A 13,839-nucleotide genomic window follows, 5' to 3' on the forward strand; every position below is an offset into this window, starting at 1 on the left:
CCCACAAGGTAGTTGGCATCCAGTCTAGCCAACACATTGTGAATGGACCATTCAAGTTGATGGCCCATTAATTAACATAATTGGCCACAGAAAAAGCTTATCCCCCTTTCTGATGACATTTTAGCCAGAATATGGGGTAATGACTGCTCCTATGATTCATCAAAGCATGCAAGGGCATGTGACTAGCTCATGTGACCCTGGACTCCATCTTGTGCCTGTACTTTTCCATAAACTAAAACTGAGAGCTTTCCCTCCACATGGGAGAAAGCATAAAAGGCCCTGGAAGCATCTCCATTTGGACTCCTTCCTGCTCTGATCTATGGACGTACACTAAAAGGAACATTCCAAACAATGGGCCAAGGACTTTCCAATCTTTTTGTAAATTACCAGAGATTTTACAAGCCAGCAGTTTATTCCATCACTGCTACAAACCTGATCCAAGAACTTTGCAGTGAGTGTATGTATTTGTTTTCCTTGACCATTTTAACTCTCCCCTCTTTCTTTTCTCTTAGAAATAAACCTTTAGATATTAGATACTAAAGGATTGTCAACAGCGCGATTATTTAGTAAGATCTGAGTTATATATTGACCTGGCTATGTGGGATTAGAAGAACCCTTTGATGAAAATGGTTTTAAATAACCACTCATCATATAGTCTGGTGTCTGGGTGGTGAAAGAAGGGCTGGGATGCCTAATGAGACTGCATTTCTGACTTCTTGTTAACCAGTGTGGTGAGACAGAAGTTTACTTTTGTTACTGGCTTGGTATAGCTTATGGAAGAATAACCACCAATTTGGGGGTGAGTCTGCCCTATTTTCCAGCAGTTTGTCCTGAATCTGGTATTGTCACCTGTGACCCATTGAGACACAGTGACATCCACCACTCTCCTTCGATATCTGTTCCAATCACAAGTAGTAGATACCTTCTCCTTGAGTAGGTACTTATAGTCTGTGCTCAAGTCACCTCTTAGCCTTCTTTTCAATAATTAAGCATGTTGAACTCTTGCAGCTCTTAGCTATAAGATATCTTCACACTTTGAATCATTCTTGTGACTCTTCTCTGAACATTCTGCATGTTTAATACCAGAAGTGGAGATAGCATTCCAGTTATGGATTCACCAATGCCATTTCCATATTGCCCTGTTTATAAATTTAAGGTTCTTGTTAACCCTTTTAACTATATCACTGCACTGTGAGGTCACATTCATGACCCGTCTGTCCTTTTAAGGGGCCTTTCCTGGACACAACTCTCCATCCTATACATACAGTCTACATTCTTTGTTCCTAGATCCTGCAGTTGGCGCTGTTAAAATGTATGTTACTTGACTGTGCCCAGCTTACCAAGTGATCCAAATTGTTCTGTATAAGTGACTTCTCCTCATTATCATTTACCACTCCACCAATCTTTTTGTCATCTGCAAACTTCATGATGAATGATTAAGGCCATTAATAACATTTTTGCACAGTGTTGAGCCAAGAATTGATGTCAGGAGAATCCCAGTAAAAACACCCCACTTGGTGATTCTCTAACAATTATGTTTTGAAATCTACCAGTTAGTTTTTAATCTATTTAGTGTGAGCTATAATAATTTTATAGTGCTTATTTTTTAAACCATAATGTTATGTGATATTAAGTCAAATGTCTTACAGAAGTCTATTACATCAACACATTTATCTTTATCAACCTGTGAAGGGATGTATAGATTAATCCTTTCTGGCTGAGTTTAGGGCTTAAGGGAGCCTGAGAACTCTGTTAACCTAACCTGGAATAACTGGGGAGGATGTGATCAAGTTGAGGGAAGAGATTAAAAGAAAGAGTACAGGGCAGTCAGAGGAAAGAGGCCCAGATGAGAGCATAGGTAGAAGTCCTCTCCAAGAAGGGATGGGACTTTAAAGGAATCTGACCAGAGAGTCAGGTTCTGAACATAGGAAACTGTTGGAAAAAGCCACAAAAAAGGTGATCCATAATGGCTGTGCAGCAGCCTAACCAAACTCTAAACCTTCTCAAAGCATGATAGCACATTCCTCGACTTTTGATATACACATATTGATTGGCATTAGTTATATTTCCATCTTTTAATCCTTTATTGCTTTGGCAATAGGACTTTTCAATCAGTTCCCCCAACACATGTCAAATGCATTTCTTCACAAAAGTCATTAGCTTTCAAAGAAGCGCTCAGGCAGCCCCTCTAGAAATACAGCTTTAAAAACAAGTTGCCCTTTGCCTGTTCAATGTCTTATTTGTTGATATTATTTTAAAAGAGCCTCAAATGTTTGTTTAAATACACAGCTGGCACTTGGGAAATTCTAGGAGCTATCAGACTGATTGTAGGGTGATAATTCAGCCACTAAATCATGAGAATCTTCATATTCGAGGAGCCCAGAACTGAGAATTTAAGATTGACAAAGGCTTTCTTATACTAGATAAAAACTAGTATCCCTGCTCTGCTGATGAGGAACAATGGTAACAAAAACTCCTAACATAATACAAACCAAAATGAGAATAAAACTCATTTTTATACAAAAAAATAAATTTTCAGAGTGTGGTTTACAAAATGTGTATTTCTAATATTTCCAGCTCAAACAAATATATTCAAAAATAGTACTCGCTTAATAACTATAACAAAGGGATCTTTAATAAACTAAGTGCAGAGGAGGGAGCAGAGACATTGCTGAAGTGAAGAGAAACCTCCTTCACTTTTGTACTGAAACAATAAAGCAGAAAAGAAATCACTTCTAAACTATTATTTCTTTCAAATGCTAGGTTCAAACAATATATTTTTTTAAAGTAGCAACTTTGTGCTTGTAACAAGGGGTGTATTTTTAAGTCTATTAAATAATGGATCGGGGGGGGGGGGGGGATTGAACCATATTAATAATTTATTTCACAGTAAAGCCCAATAGAAAGGATGTTAAAGCCTACTTGATCCAGAACAATCCAATTATTGTTAGTTTTAAGCCAATAGAAACATGATTTTTTCCAACAGATAAAAAAGTATGAATGGCTTTAATGACATAATCAGAATGATGAAAATTTGTACATGATTATTTCTTAATATGTAGAAGCAAAAAAAAAATCTCAGCAAGAATGATGGTGTCAGGCAGTTCAGTCATGGTTAAACATGAGGGATGCATGAGTCTTAACACTATAAAGCATTTCATACATGGTACCATATCACTAAGAACCTGCTGAAAGGACCAAATGTCAGGGATAATTCAGCCACTAAGCTAATTGTAGTGGAAAACAAGGATCACATCAAGACCAATTTGGAGAGGATTAGCAAACACAGCTTAGTGAACTGTGTACCATTTATAGAATGTGTTTGAAATCCATTCCTAATGAGGTTTGGGAGATAGAAAAGATTGTGAGAAAGAAAGTCAGGACCATTAACCCTGGAGTATTATAAAGCTTGAGAGTATAATTCTTGTCACAAGATCAAGCTTTTACAAACCAATTATTAGGGATATCCATAATATCAACATACAGATATACATCCAAAAACCTTTTAACTTGAGAGATTCTGAACAGATCTCCCATACGCTGGTGATCATAGTCTTTTGGAAAATGTTTGCATCATTGTTGAAAAATGCTCACAAAGGTTTGATTGTGTCATTTAAGCATAGTTCAGTGCAGAGCAATGCAGACGTGCATTTAAGCACAGTTCAGAGATGCACTGGGCCAATGAGAGCACAAAAAGGCATTCAGATAGAATGTGTACTGGAGCTCCCGGGCATGCAGACTCTGCATATGCAATACTTCAGTGCTTTGTAGGGCGAAGCCTACTCCCTTGCATAGCTGTCCAACACTGTTGGTCAGTGCTTAAAAAGGGCAGAACCATGGCCTCGCTTCCTATCTGCCCCTCCTCACCCTTTTGGAAATGGAGTAACATGGGAGCAGTCCCTGAAATCCCCACTTTATGGGGCTGCAATTCTGCCTGATCCTTATATGGATTATGCAAGTGAGGGAGGGAAGGCTTCTTGTGCATCCCTCTTTTCACTGGACACCATTGTAAGGATCAGGCTGAATCTGGCCAAAGTAGTGGTGGGACATATCAGTGCATACCATTTATATTACTGTATTTGTTGTCATTAATCTATCAATTCTAAATAGTTTATCAATCCTTCCATTTGCTGCTCCAGAAGTGTACATGTTAAGCAAAGGTAAGAAAAGGGAAAATACGATCTATCCTAGTTCAAACCCACAATATGATAGTCAAGACATCAAGAAAATGTAAAATAATATTGCTGTCATCATCATCATCATTGCAATTCAAAGACAATTATACTATAAAATCTACAGAGGCTCTACAAAGAATGACAATTTAGTGGCCAGACTGTGCCACTAAAGTAGTAGATTGTTCCTTGAGTTGTCCCATTTGAATCAATGAGACCAAATGCAGAATACAAGATATTCCGCATAAGTAATTGTGACATGATCTGGCCCAAAGGGTCTGATCCTATTTTCACTAAAGTCAAAAGGAATTTTGTCTGTGTTAGGATTACAAGATCTCATTTATTTCTGAAAAAACAATCCTCCGCTTTGGAAATGAATGTTATCAAACAGACAGCATTCTGACTTTATTGCACGACGAAATATAAAGAGATGTTGGACTGTGTAGCAGAAAACCTTTGTTTAACACATACATTAGACCCTCATAGTTACGAACACCTTAGGAATGGAGGTTGTTCATAACTCTGAAATGTTCATAACTCTGAACAAAATATTACGGTTGTTCTTTTAAAAGTTTACAACAGAACATTGACTTAATACTGCTTTGAAACTTTACTATGAAAAGTAAAATGCTGCTTTCCCTTTATTTTTAGTAATTTACGTTTAACACAGTACTGTACTGTACTTGCTTTTTTTTTTTTCTTTTTGGTCTCTGCTGCTGCATGATTTGTGTACTTCCGGTTCCAAATGAGGTGTGTGGCTGACTGGTCAGTTCGTAACTCTGATGTTCGTAACTTTGAGGTTCTACTGTATTTGATAATTAGCAAAAGTGTGAAGGGCAGCACTGAAAAGAATGAAGGTCTATGGATTTCTCTGTTAATATGATCTATGACTATGTAAAGATTTCCACAATGTGAAAGACTATTTAAAGTCATACTGTTGGCTAACCAATTGGAAGTTTTTTTCTTCATTTCTTAATTATTAGAAGCCAACATTGTATATTTCAACCCAACTCATCTTCAGAAAGAAACAGACTATTTATAACTGTTCATGTTTTAAAGATTCACTACAATTACCTGGGCCATGGAGCTTTGTGGGTTATATATCAAGTTTTTAAATGTGCGTCTGGACACCCACTTGAGCTGGTGAAAGAAGGAAGTGCTATATGTGATTTTCTGGAAATCTGCACTCATCTTCCTTTTATTTTTCAAAGACAGCTTCTCTAATTCTGCTTTTGTTTCTTTGTAGTAAGGGGAACTGGAAAACAACTCCGCTAATTTCTCAGCAATAGTCTTATCACCTCTGTCCTCTTCAATGATTTCTTCAGATTAAAAAGAAAAATATTGTTGTAGGAGCAACAGCAGTAGAAAGCTAACGACACAAATTAGTTCATGGCAGTTTAGGTATGCTGAAGTTTTCTTTTCCCCCCGAAAGGGCTACATTTTATCCTCAAAAATCTCTTACCATAAATAAATAGAGATGAGGCTAAACCAGAATCCAACATCCAAACCTACAGAATGTTACAGCAATTCAGATCAGGATTCAAGCTTCAAAGCTCAAGTTTATTTCCGTATCGGGCACAAAGAAGAATCCCAGCAATGGGATACCTAGGACCAGGTTGGGGACCATGTGGAAATGATGATGACATGCACTGTACAGTTTATTGCTGGGTATACTCCCAGGTATTTTAAGTGAATGAAGTTGTGGCCTAGTTAAACCACATCTATTGCCTCCTGCCTTTTTTCCAGGGTGGCCAGAATATCTAATGGCAAACCAAACATGTCCCAGAATAAACTGTGTGGTTCAGATGCCAAGACCATAACACAATTTTCTCTTCATGTTCTCAGGGAGCTTATATTTTCTGAATGCAACTCCCCAAGAAGTTCCCTGAGAATGTAAAGCTGAAAACTACGTTAAAATCTTGGAGGCTGAATCACACAATCTATCTGTAATCTTACCCACAAGTAACTGTGGGCACAAAATTAGAAACAAAAGAGTTTTCTGCTTTTACACAAGAAGCGGCATATGAAGCAATTAGGGCCGCCCGGGGGGGAAGGGGCAGGGGGGCAAGTGGGGCAATTTGCCCTAGGTCCCACAGGGGCCCCCACAAGAATATAGTATTCTATAGTATTGCAACTTTTTTTTTATGGAAGGGGCCCCCAAAATTGCTTTGCCCCATGCCCCCTGAATTCTCTGGGCAGCCCTGGGAGCAATGCTCCAGTATGTACTCCTTTCCTTGGCAAGTGAGACATCTGGAGTGCCTGTTGTTAATAGGCATGATACAGTTGCACAACTGGCAGGTCTTGAAGCCCAGAGACTTGGAATCTGGTATGATGTGGGAATACCCTTGTGTACAGGAGGGCGGTTGGAAAGCTCTTAGTTAAGTCCCCCTCCCAACAGGCAAAACAAAGAAAGTAAAGTTAAAAATTAATAAATTAAATCTTAAAAAGCTAACCGAGCTCACAAAGTGAGTTAGAAGAAGCTATGTTGCATGAAGACACGTGCTGCAGGTGTTCTGGCATGCACCACAGTTAGTAAGAAGGAACAGAGTAATGACTGCAGCCACTCCACCTCTTATCCTTCACCTATGATAGCCAAGAGGTCATTAGGGGTTCAGGTGTGGCCATAACCGATATTGCTATTCAAAAAGAATCCGATCTCGCACACCTGGGGTGCATGTGCATCATGAATGGGATCAGTGTGGACAATCACTTGACCTCCAGCTCCCATACCTGATAAATTGTATTGACTGACAAATTCTGATTTGCTGAGTCTCACAGCAGTTGAGTCTCCATTAATGATATCCAGAAAAAAATCAGCAGGATTGTTGTATGGCTCGCATTCATAACCTGCAAAGAAATAATACCAGATCTCTAAAATAAGTCATTCAATAGATGGGAAAAATATGTTGCAATATTAAGGGTAATATTATTAAAAACTGTCTTAACGGGAAAGCAATTAGACATCCCACCATCAAAAGGTACCATCTAATACAACAAGTCAGCTTCACCAAAGATAAAAATAGAATGGGCCAAAACTACAAAGTTCATGTGTGTTTGGTTCCAGAATTTTGGTTCATTCCGTTATGGAAGTTGGATCAATGGCACAGTTCAGATTTGGATTTGGATGATCACCACGCTTTCAAATGCCTGACCAAATAGGGGCTTGAATGAGACACTGAGCTGTCTGAAGTCTATCCAGACAAAACAGTGATAAATTTAGGGTGGCATAAGCATCTAAAGGATTTGGTGGGGATGATATTGGTCCCTATTTTCACAACATCGGTGTACTGCTGGATCCCTGACGCCTTCTGAATTCCCAGGAAACATTAGTAGCCAAGTGTCTTTTTCCATTTGGTTGTGAACATTTCTCTCTTTCATGAATCTCATAACAATTATTCATGCCTTTGTGATTTCCTTATGGAATTATTAAAATATGCTTCATATGGGGCTATCCATAAAGACCATTTAGAAATTATACTTGGTTCAGAATGCAGCTGCTCACTTATTTAGCAGGGCAGGATGTACAGAGAACATTAGATCAGTTCTCCAAGGTCTGAATAGGCTTCCTCCTGTTCATTTCTGGATGCAATTAAGGTATTGATAGTAATGTATCAAATTCTGCAAGATTTGGGACTTGACTACCTAATGAACAATTTCTCTCTCTATGTGCATTCTTAACAGCTGCAATCAGCTGAGATGCTCTTGCTCAAAAGTCCTTATATACAAACATCCAGGATTTGCAGGCAGGATGTTATTAGTGGAGTGCCATTGACTCTGGAACATGCTTGCCCCATTGCTCTGACAGAGTCTATTGGAATATTCAGATAAACGTTTTAAGCACATTATTTCACAACACAGCTAAGACTTTTGAATTAGGATATGTGGTTAGAAAACATTTAGTTTAAAATATTAAAAATTGCTATATCTTAATAGTGTTCATATCTTACATTTCACTTTTGATGCAAGCTCTACAGGAAGATAATGAGCCTTGGGCCTGCTCTACACTATGAGTTTAATTCGAATTTAGCAGCATTAAATTGAATTAACCCTGCACCCGTCCACACAACAAAGCCATTTATTTCGAAATAAAGGGCTCTTAAAATCGATTTCTGTACTCCTCCCCGACGAGCGGAGTAGCGCCGAAATCGATATTGCCATTTCGAATTAGGGTTAGTGTGGCCGCAATTCGATGGTATTGACCTCCGGGAGCTATCCCACAGTGCACCATTGTGACCGCTCTGGACAGCAATCTGAACTCGGATGCACTGGCCAGGTAGACAGGAAAAGCCCCGCGAACATTTGAATTTTATTTCCTTTGCCCAGCGTGGAGAGCACAGGTGACCACAGAGAGCTCATCAGCACAGTTAACCATGCAGGCCAATAATCGAAAAAGAGCACCAGCATGGACCGTACGGGAGGTACTGGATCTGATCGCTATATGGGGAGAGGATTCAGTGCTAGCAGAACTTTGTTCGAAAAGACGAAATGCCAAAACTTTTGAAAAAATCTCCAAGGGCATGATGGAGAGAGGCCACAATAGGGACTCAGATCAGTGCCGCGTGAAAGTCAAGGAGCTCAGACAAGCCTATCAAAAAACGAAGGAGGCAAACGGTCGCTCCGGGTCAGAGCCGCGGACATGCCGCTTCTACGCCGAGCTGCATGCAATTCTGGCGGGGGCGCCACCACTACCCCACCTCTGACTGTGGATTCCGAGGCGGGGGTAATCTCATCAGCCACACCTGAGGATTCTGCGGACTGGGAAGAGGAGGAGGAGGAGGAGAACAAGCTTGCGGAGAGCACAAAGCACTCCATTCTCCCCAACAGCCAGGATCTTTTTCTCAGCCTGACTGAAGTACCCTCCCAAGTAGGGTGACCAGACGTCCCGATTTTATCGGGACTGTCCCAATATTTCCTTGTTTGTCCCGGACACTGGACAAACAAGGAAATGCTCTGGAGCCTGGAGCCCGGAAGTGCTCGCTCCCCCCCCCGCCCCAACCCCGCCTCCTCCTCCCCCCATTGTCTCCCTCCCCGAATCCCCGCCTCTTCCCCGGGCTCACCATTCCTCCCCCCTCCGCAAGCGCTGGAGGGAGGCCCGGGAGACTCAGGGGAAGCGCAGGGCTGGCGTGAGTGAGAGTCCGGCCTGGCCCCGAGCAGGCAGGACTCAGTTGGGCGGTAGGGAGAGGAGGGGGGCGGCCCGTGGGGCCAGGCGGCGGCTGTTCTCCCCCCCGGGCAGTGGGACTCGGGAGCAGCCGCTGCTGCAGCTCCCACTGCCGCGGGGGGAGGAAGCGGCCATGGCGCTTGGCGGCTGCGGCTCTGGCGCCCCCGAACCCCCCGGGCCTGCTGCAGGGACCCAGCAGCGCGCACGCTGCGCCCAGCCCCTGGCCAGCATCTGGGCTGCTGCCCAGCTGGTGCTATCGTGCGGCGGCCCCGGGGTGGAGGCAGCGGCCGCCCAGCCCCGTTCGTTCCCCTGCGGGACGGGGGGGCTGGGGCCTGCTGCCCCCACTCCGGAGCCGCCGCACGATAGCACCAGCTGGGCAGCAGCCCAGACGCGACTGGCCAGGGGCTGGGCTGGGCGCAGCGTGCGCGCTACTGGGTCCCCGCAGCAGGCCCCGGCTCGGGGGATTCAGGGGCGCCAGAGCCGCAGCTGCCAAGCGCCATGGCCGCTTCCTCCCCCCGCGGCAGTGGGAGCTGCAGCAGCGGCTGCTCCCGAGTCCCGCTGCCCAGGGGGGAGAACAGCCCCACCGCCTGGCCCCGCGGGCCGCCCCCCTCCTCTCCCTACCGCCCAACTGAGTCCTGCCTGCTCGGGACCAGGCCGGACTCTTACTCACCCCGACCCCGCGCTTCCCCTGAGTCTCCCGGGCCTCCCTCCAGCGCTTGAGGAGGAAGGTGGGTTTTTTTTGTTTTTTTTTTGGCCACGCCCCCCCGCCACGCCTCCCGATATTTGACTTGGGTGATCTGGTCACCCTACTCCCAAGTCAGTATCCAAGACCATGACCCCATGGAAGGGACCTCAGGTGAGTTTACCTTTTAAAATATAAAATTTGTTTTAAAAAGCAAGCGTTTTTTAATGATTACTTTGCCCTGAGGACTTGGGATGCATTCGCGGCCAGTACAGCTACTGGAAAAGTCTGTTAATGTGTCTGGGGATGGAGCGGAAATCCTCCAGGGACATCTCCATGAAGCTCTCCTGGAGGTACTCCAAAAGCCTTTCCACAAGGTTTCTGGGCAGTGCAGCCTTATTCCGTCCTCCATGGTAGGACACTTGACCATGCCATACTAGTAGCAAGTAATCTGGTATCATTGCATGACAAAGCCTGGCAGCGTATGGTCCCGGTGTTTGCTGGCATTCAAGCAACATCTGTTCTTTATCTCGCTGTGTAATCTTCAGGAGAGTGATATCGTTCATGGTAACCTGTGAAATACGGGAATTTAATTAAGGGGACAGAGGTGGCTGTTCCTACTGGGCTGTTTGCCTGTAGCTGAAAAGAAATCCTCCCCTGCAGTTAGCCAAGTGCAGGGGGACGGGGGGAATTGGCCCTGAGCTTTTCGTGTTTGGCTAGCAGGGATCTTCCCTGATACCAGCCATGCGGTGGGGGGAGGGATAAAGCGATCATCCAGAGAATTGGATGGGAGGGGGGTTAGTTTGTTTTCTGCTGCTGAAGGTTAACAGGAAAACCGCAACACTCAACAGGCTTTGCTTGGTATGTGGGAAAGGAGGGCGCAGAAGCCGAAAGACAATGGCTTACCATGGCCGCATGCAAGCCGAATTCTGTTGCCCGGACCTGCGTCTGTGATCTCTAGCAGCAAAGCCACAGGCACTCAATATTAAGAGGCAAAATGCGACCTTGCACAGAAATCACATATGATATGTAATGTGAACAGTGTTGTTCACCGTGAAGGAGTATAAGCATTGTTCTGTAAAATGTATCTTTTTAAAAAATTCTCTCCTTTTTCCCCCTCCCTCCAGCAGCTGCAAATTTTTCAAACCTCCCTCCTCCATCCCGAAGGCTATCTCAGATAAGGCATCGGAAAAAGAGGACGCGAGACGAGATGTTCGTGGAAATCATGGAATCCACCCGCAGTGAAAGAGCTCATCTGAATGAGTGGAAGGACACGGTTTCAAAGTATAGGAAAGATGCCAGTGAACGTGAGGACAGGAGGGACCAACGTGAGGAGAGGAGAGACGCTTGAGATGAGAGGTGGTAGCAGGAAGATCAGAGGAGGCAGGATGCAACGCTGGGGCTGCTGCGTGAGCAAACAGACATGCTCCGGCGTCTGGTGGAGCTTCAGGAACGGCAGCAGGATCACAGACTGGCGCTACAGCCCCTGTATAACCTCCCTCCCCCCTCACCATGTTCCATAGCCTCCTCACCCAGACATGTAAGAACGCCGGGGGGGGGGAGGCTCCGTGCACCCTCCCATTCCACACCAGTGGACAGCCCAAGCAAAAGGCTATTTTTTTTTAAATCTTTTTTTAGTGGCCTTTTCCTTCCCGCCGATCCTCCTCCCAAACCCCACCCGGGTTCTCTCCCTCTTTTTAGAATCAATTAATAAAGAATAAATGATTTTTAAACTATAGTGACTTTATTTCCTTTGAAAGCAAGCTGTGATCGAAGGGGGAGGGTGAGTTCCTTACAGAGAATGAATCAATAAAGGGGGCGGGTTTTCCTCAAGGAGAAACAAACAGAAATTTCACACTGTAGCCTGGCCAGTCATGAAACTGGTTTTCAAAGCTTCTCTGATGTGCCGCGCTTCCTGGTGTGCTCTTCTAATCGCCCTGGTGTCTGGCTGCACGTAATCAGCAGCCAGGCGATTTGCCTCAGCCTCCCACCCCGCCATAAAGGTCTCCCCCTTACTTCCACAGAGATTGTGGAGCACACAGCAAGCAGCAATAACAATGGGGATATTAGTTTGGCTGAGGTCTGACCGAGTCAGTAACGATCGCCAGCAACATTTTAAACGTCCAAATGCACATTCTACCACCATTCTGCACTTGCTCAGCCTGTAGTTGAACAGCTCCTGACTCCTGTCCAGGCTGCCTGTGTATGGCTTCATGAGCCATGGCATTAAGGGGTAGGCTGGGTCCCCAAGGATAACTATTGGCATTTCAACATCCCCAACGGTTATTTTCAGGTCCGGGAAGTAAGTCCCTTGCTGCAGCCGTTTAAACAGAGTAGTGTTCCTGAAGACGCGATCATCATGAACCTTTCCCGGCCAGCCCACGTTGATGTTGGTGAAACGTCCCTTGTGATCCACCAGTGCTTGCAGCACCATTGAAAAGTACCCCTTGCGGTTTATGTACTGGGTACCCTGGTGCTCCGGTGCCAAGATAGGGATATGGGTTCCATCTATCGCCCCACCACAGTTAGGGAATCCCATTGCAGCAAAGCCATCCACTATGACCTGCACATTTCCCAGAGTCACTACCTTTCGTAGCAGCAGCTCAGTGATTGCTTTGGCTACTTCCATCACAGCAGCCCCCACAGTAGATTTGCCCACTCCAAATTGATTCCCGACTGACTGGTAGCTGTCTGGCGTTGCAAGCTTCCACAGGGCTATCGCCACTCGCTGGGGGCTGCTCTCATCTTGGTATTCTGGCGCTTCAAGGCAGGGGACAGCAAGTTACAAAGTTCCATGAAAGTGCCCTTACGCATGCGAAAGTTTCGCAGCCACTGGGAATCGTCCCACACCTGCAACACTATGCGGTCCCACCAGTCTGTGCTTGTTTCCCGGGCCCAGAATCGGTGTTCCACGGATAGAACCTGTCCCATTAACAACATGATCTCCAAAGCACCGGGGCCCGCGGTTTGAGAGAATTCTGTGTCCATGTCCATATTCTCATCACTCTTGTCGCTGCGCTGCTGTCGCCGCCTCCTCCTCACCTTGTTTTTCTGGTCCTGGTTCAGCATAAACTGCACAAGAATGCGCGAGGTGTTTACAATGTTCATGACTGCTGTCTTGAGCTGAGCAGGCTCCATGCTTGCTGTGGTATGGCGTCTGCAGTGTTCACCCAGGAAAAAAGGCGTGAAATGGTTGTCTGCCGTTGCTTTCATGGAGGGAGGGGTGAGGCTGTACCCAGAACCACCTGCGACAATGTTTTTGCCCCATCAGGCCTGGGATCTCAACCCAGAATTCCAATGGGCGGAGGAGACTGCGGGAACTATGGGATAGCTATGGGATAACTACCCACAGTGCAACGCTCCGGAAATCGACGCTAGCCCCGCTACATGGACGCACACCGCCGAATTAATGTGCTTAGTGTGGCCGCATACATTCGACTTTATACAATCTGTTTCCAAAATTCCAATTCTGTAAATTCGGATTAATCCCGTAGTGTAGACATACCCTTGATGATTGCATATGCCAACTTTGGTCTTGGGATATAAAGCTTTTATCATAGTCCATCATCTCAGAGGCCACAGTGACAGGGATTCATGGCTTAAATAAATGATATTTACCACTTTTTTTTTTAATACTGAATGCATTGTTAAACAAGATGTCATTCATTCCTTACTTATACAGTAGGGCCCAGATCCTCAAAAGTATTTAGGTGCCTAACTTCCATTGAGATCAATGGGAGTTCGGTGCCTAATTACCTTTGCGAATCTGGGTCAAAATCAATATAATGTGCTGGAAGGCTAGAGGCCAACATCAATACAATGTGCTG

The 13,839-nt window shown here is 44.7% G+C and overlaps 1 protein-coding gene across 1 annotated transcript in view; it reads right to left on the reverse strand.

The window, feature by feature from the left end:
- Positions 1–13,839, reverse strand: part of LOC128838270 (broad substrate specificity ATP-binding cassette transporter ABCG2-like) — a 35,207-nt gene that overhangs the window by 12,518 nt on the left and 8,850 nt on the right. Inside the window, exons 7-8 of the mRNA XM_054030323.1 lie at positions 6,903–7,019; positions 5,247–5,491 (exon numbers count right to left, since the gene is read on the reverse strand). Of these exons, the coding sequence (XP_053886298.1) occupies positions 5,247–5,491; positions 6,903–7,019 (362 nt within the window). The remainder of the gene's footprint in view (positions 1–5,246; positions 5,492–6,902; positions 7,020–13,839) is intronic.

The sequence above is a fragment of the Malaclemys terrapin genome, chromosome 5 (assembly GCF_027887155.1).
Source record: "Malaclemys terrapin pileata isolate rMalTer1 chromosome 5, rMalTer1.hap1, whole genome shotgun sequence".
Taxonomy (NCBI): Eukaryota; Metazoa; Chordata; order Testudines; family Emydidae; genus Malaclemys; species Malaclemys terrapin.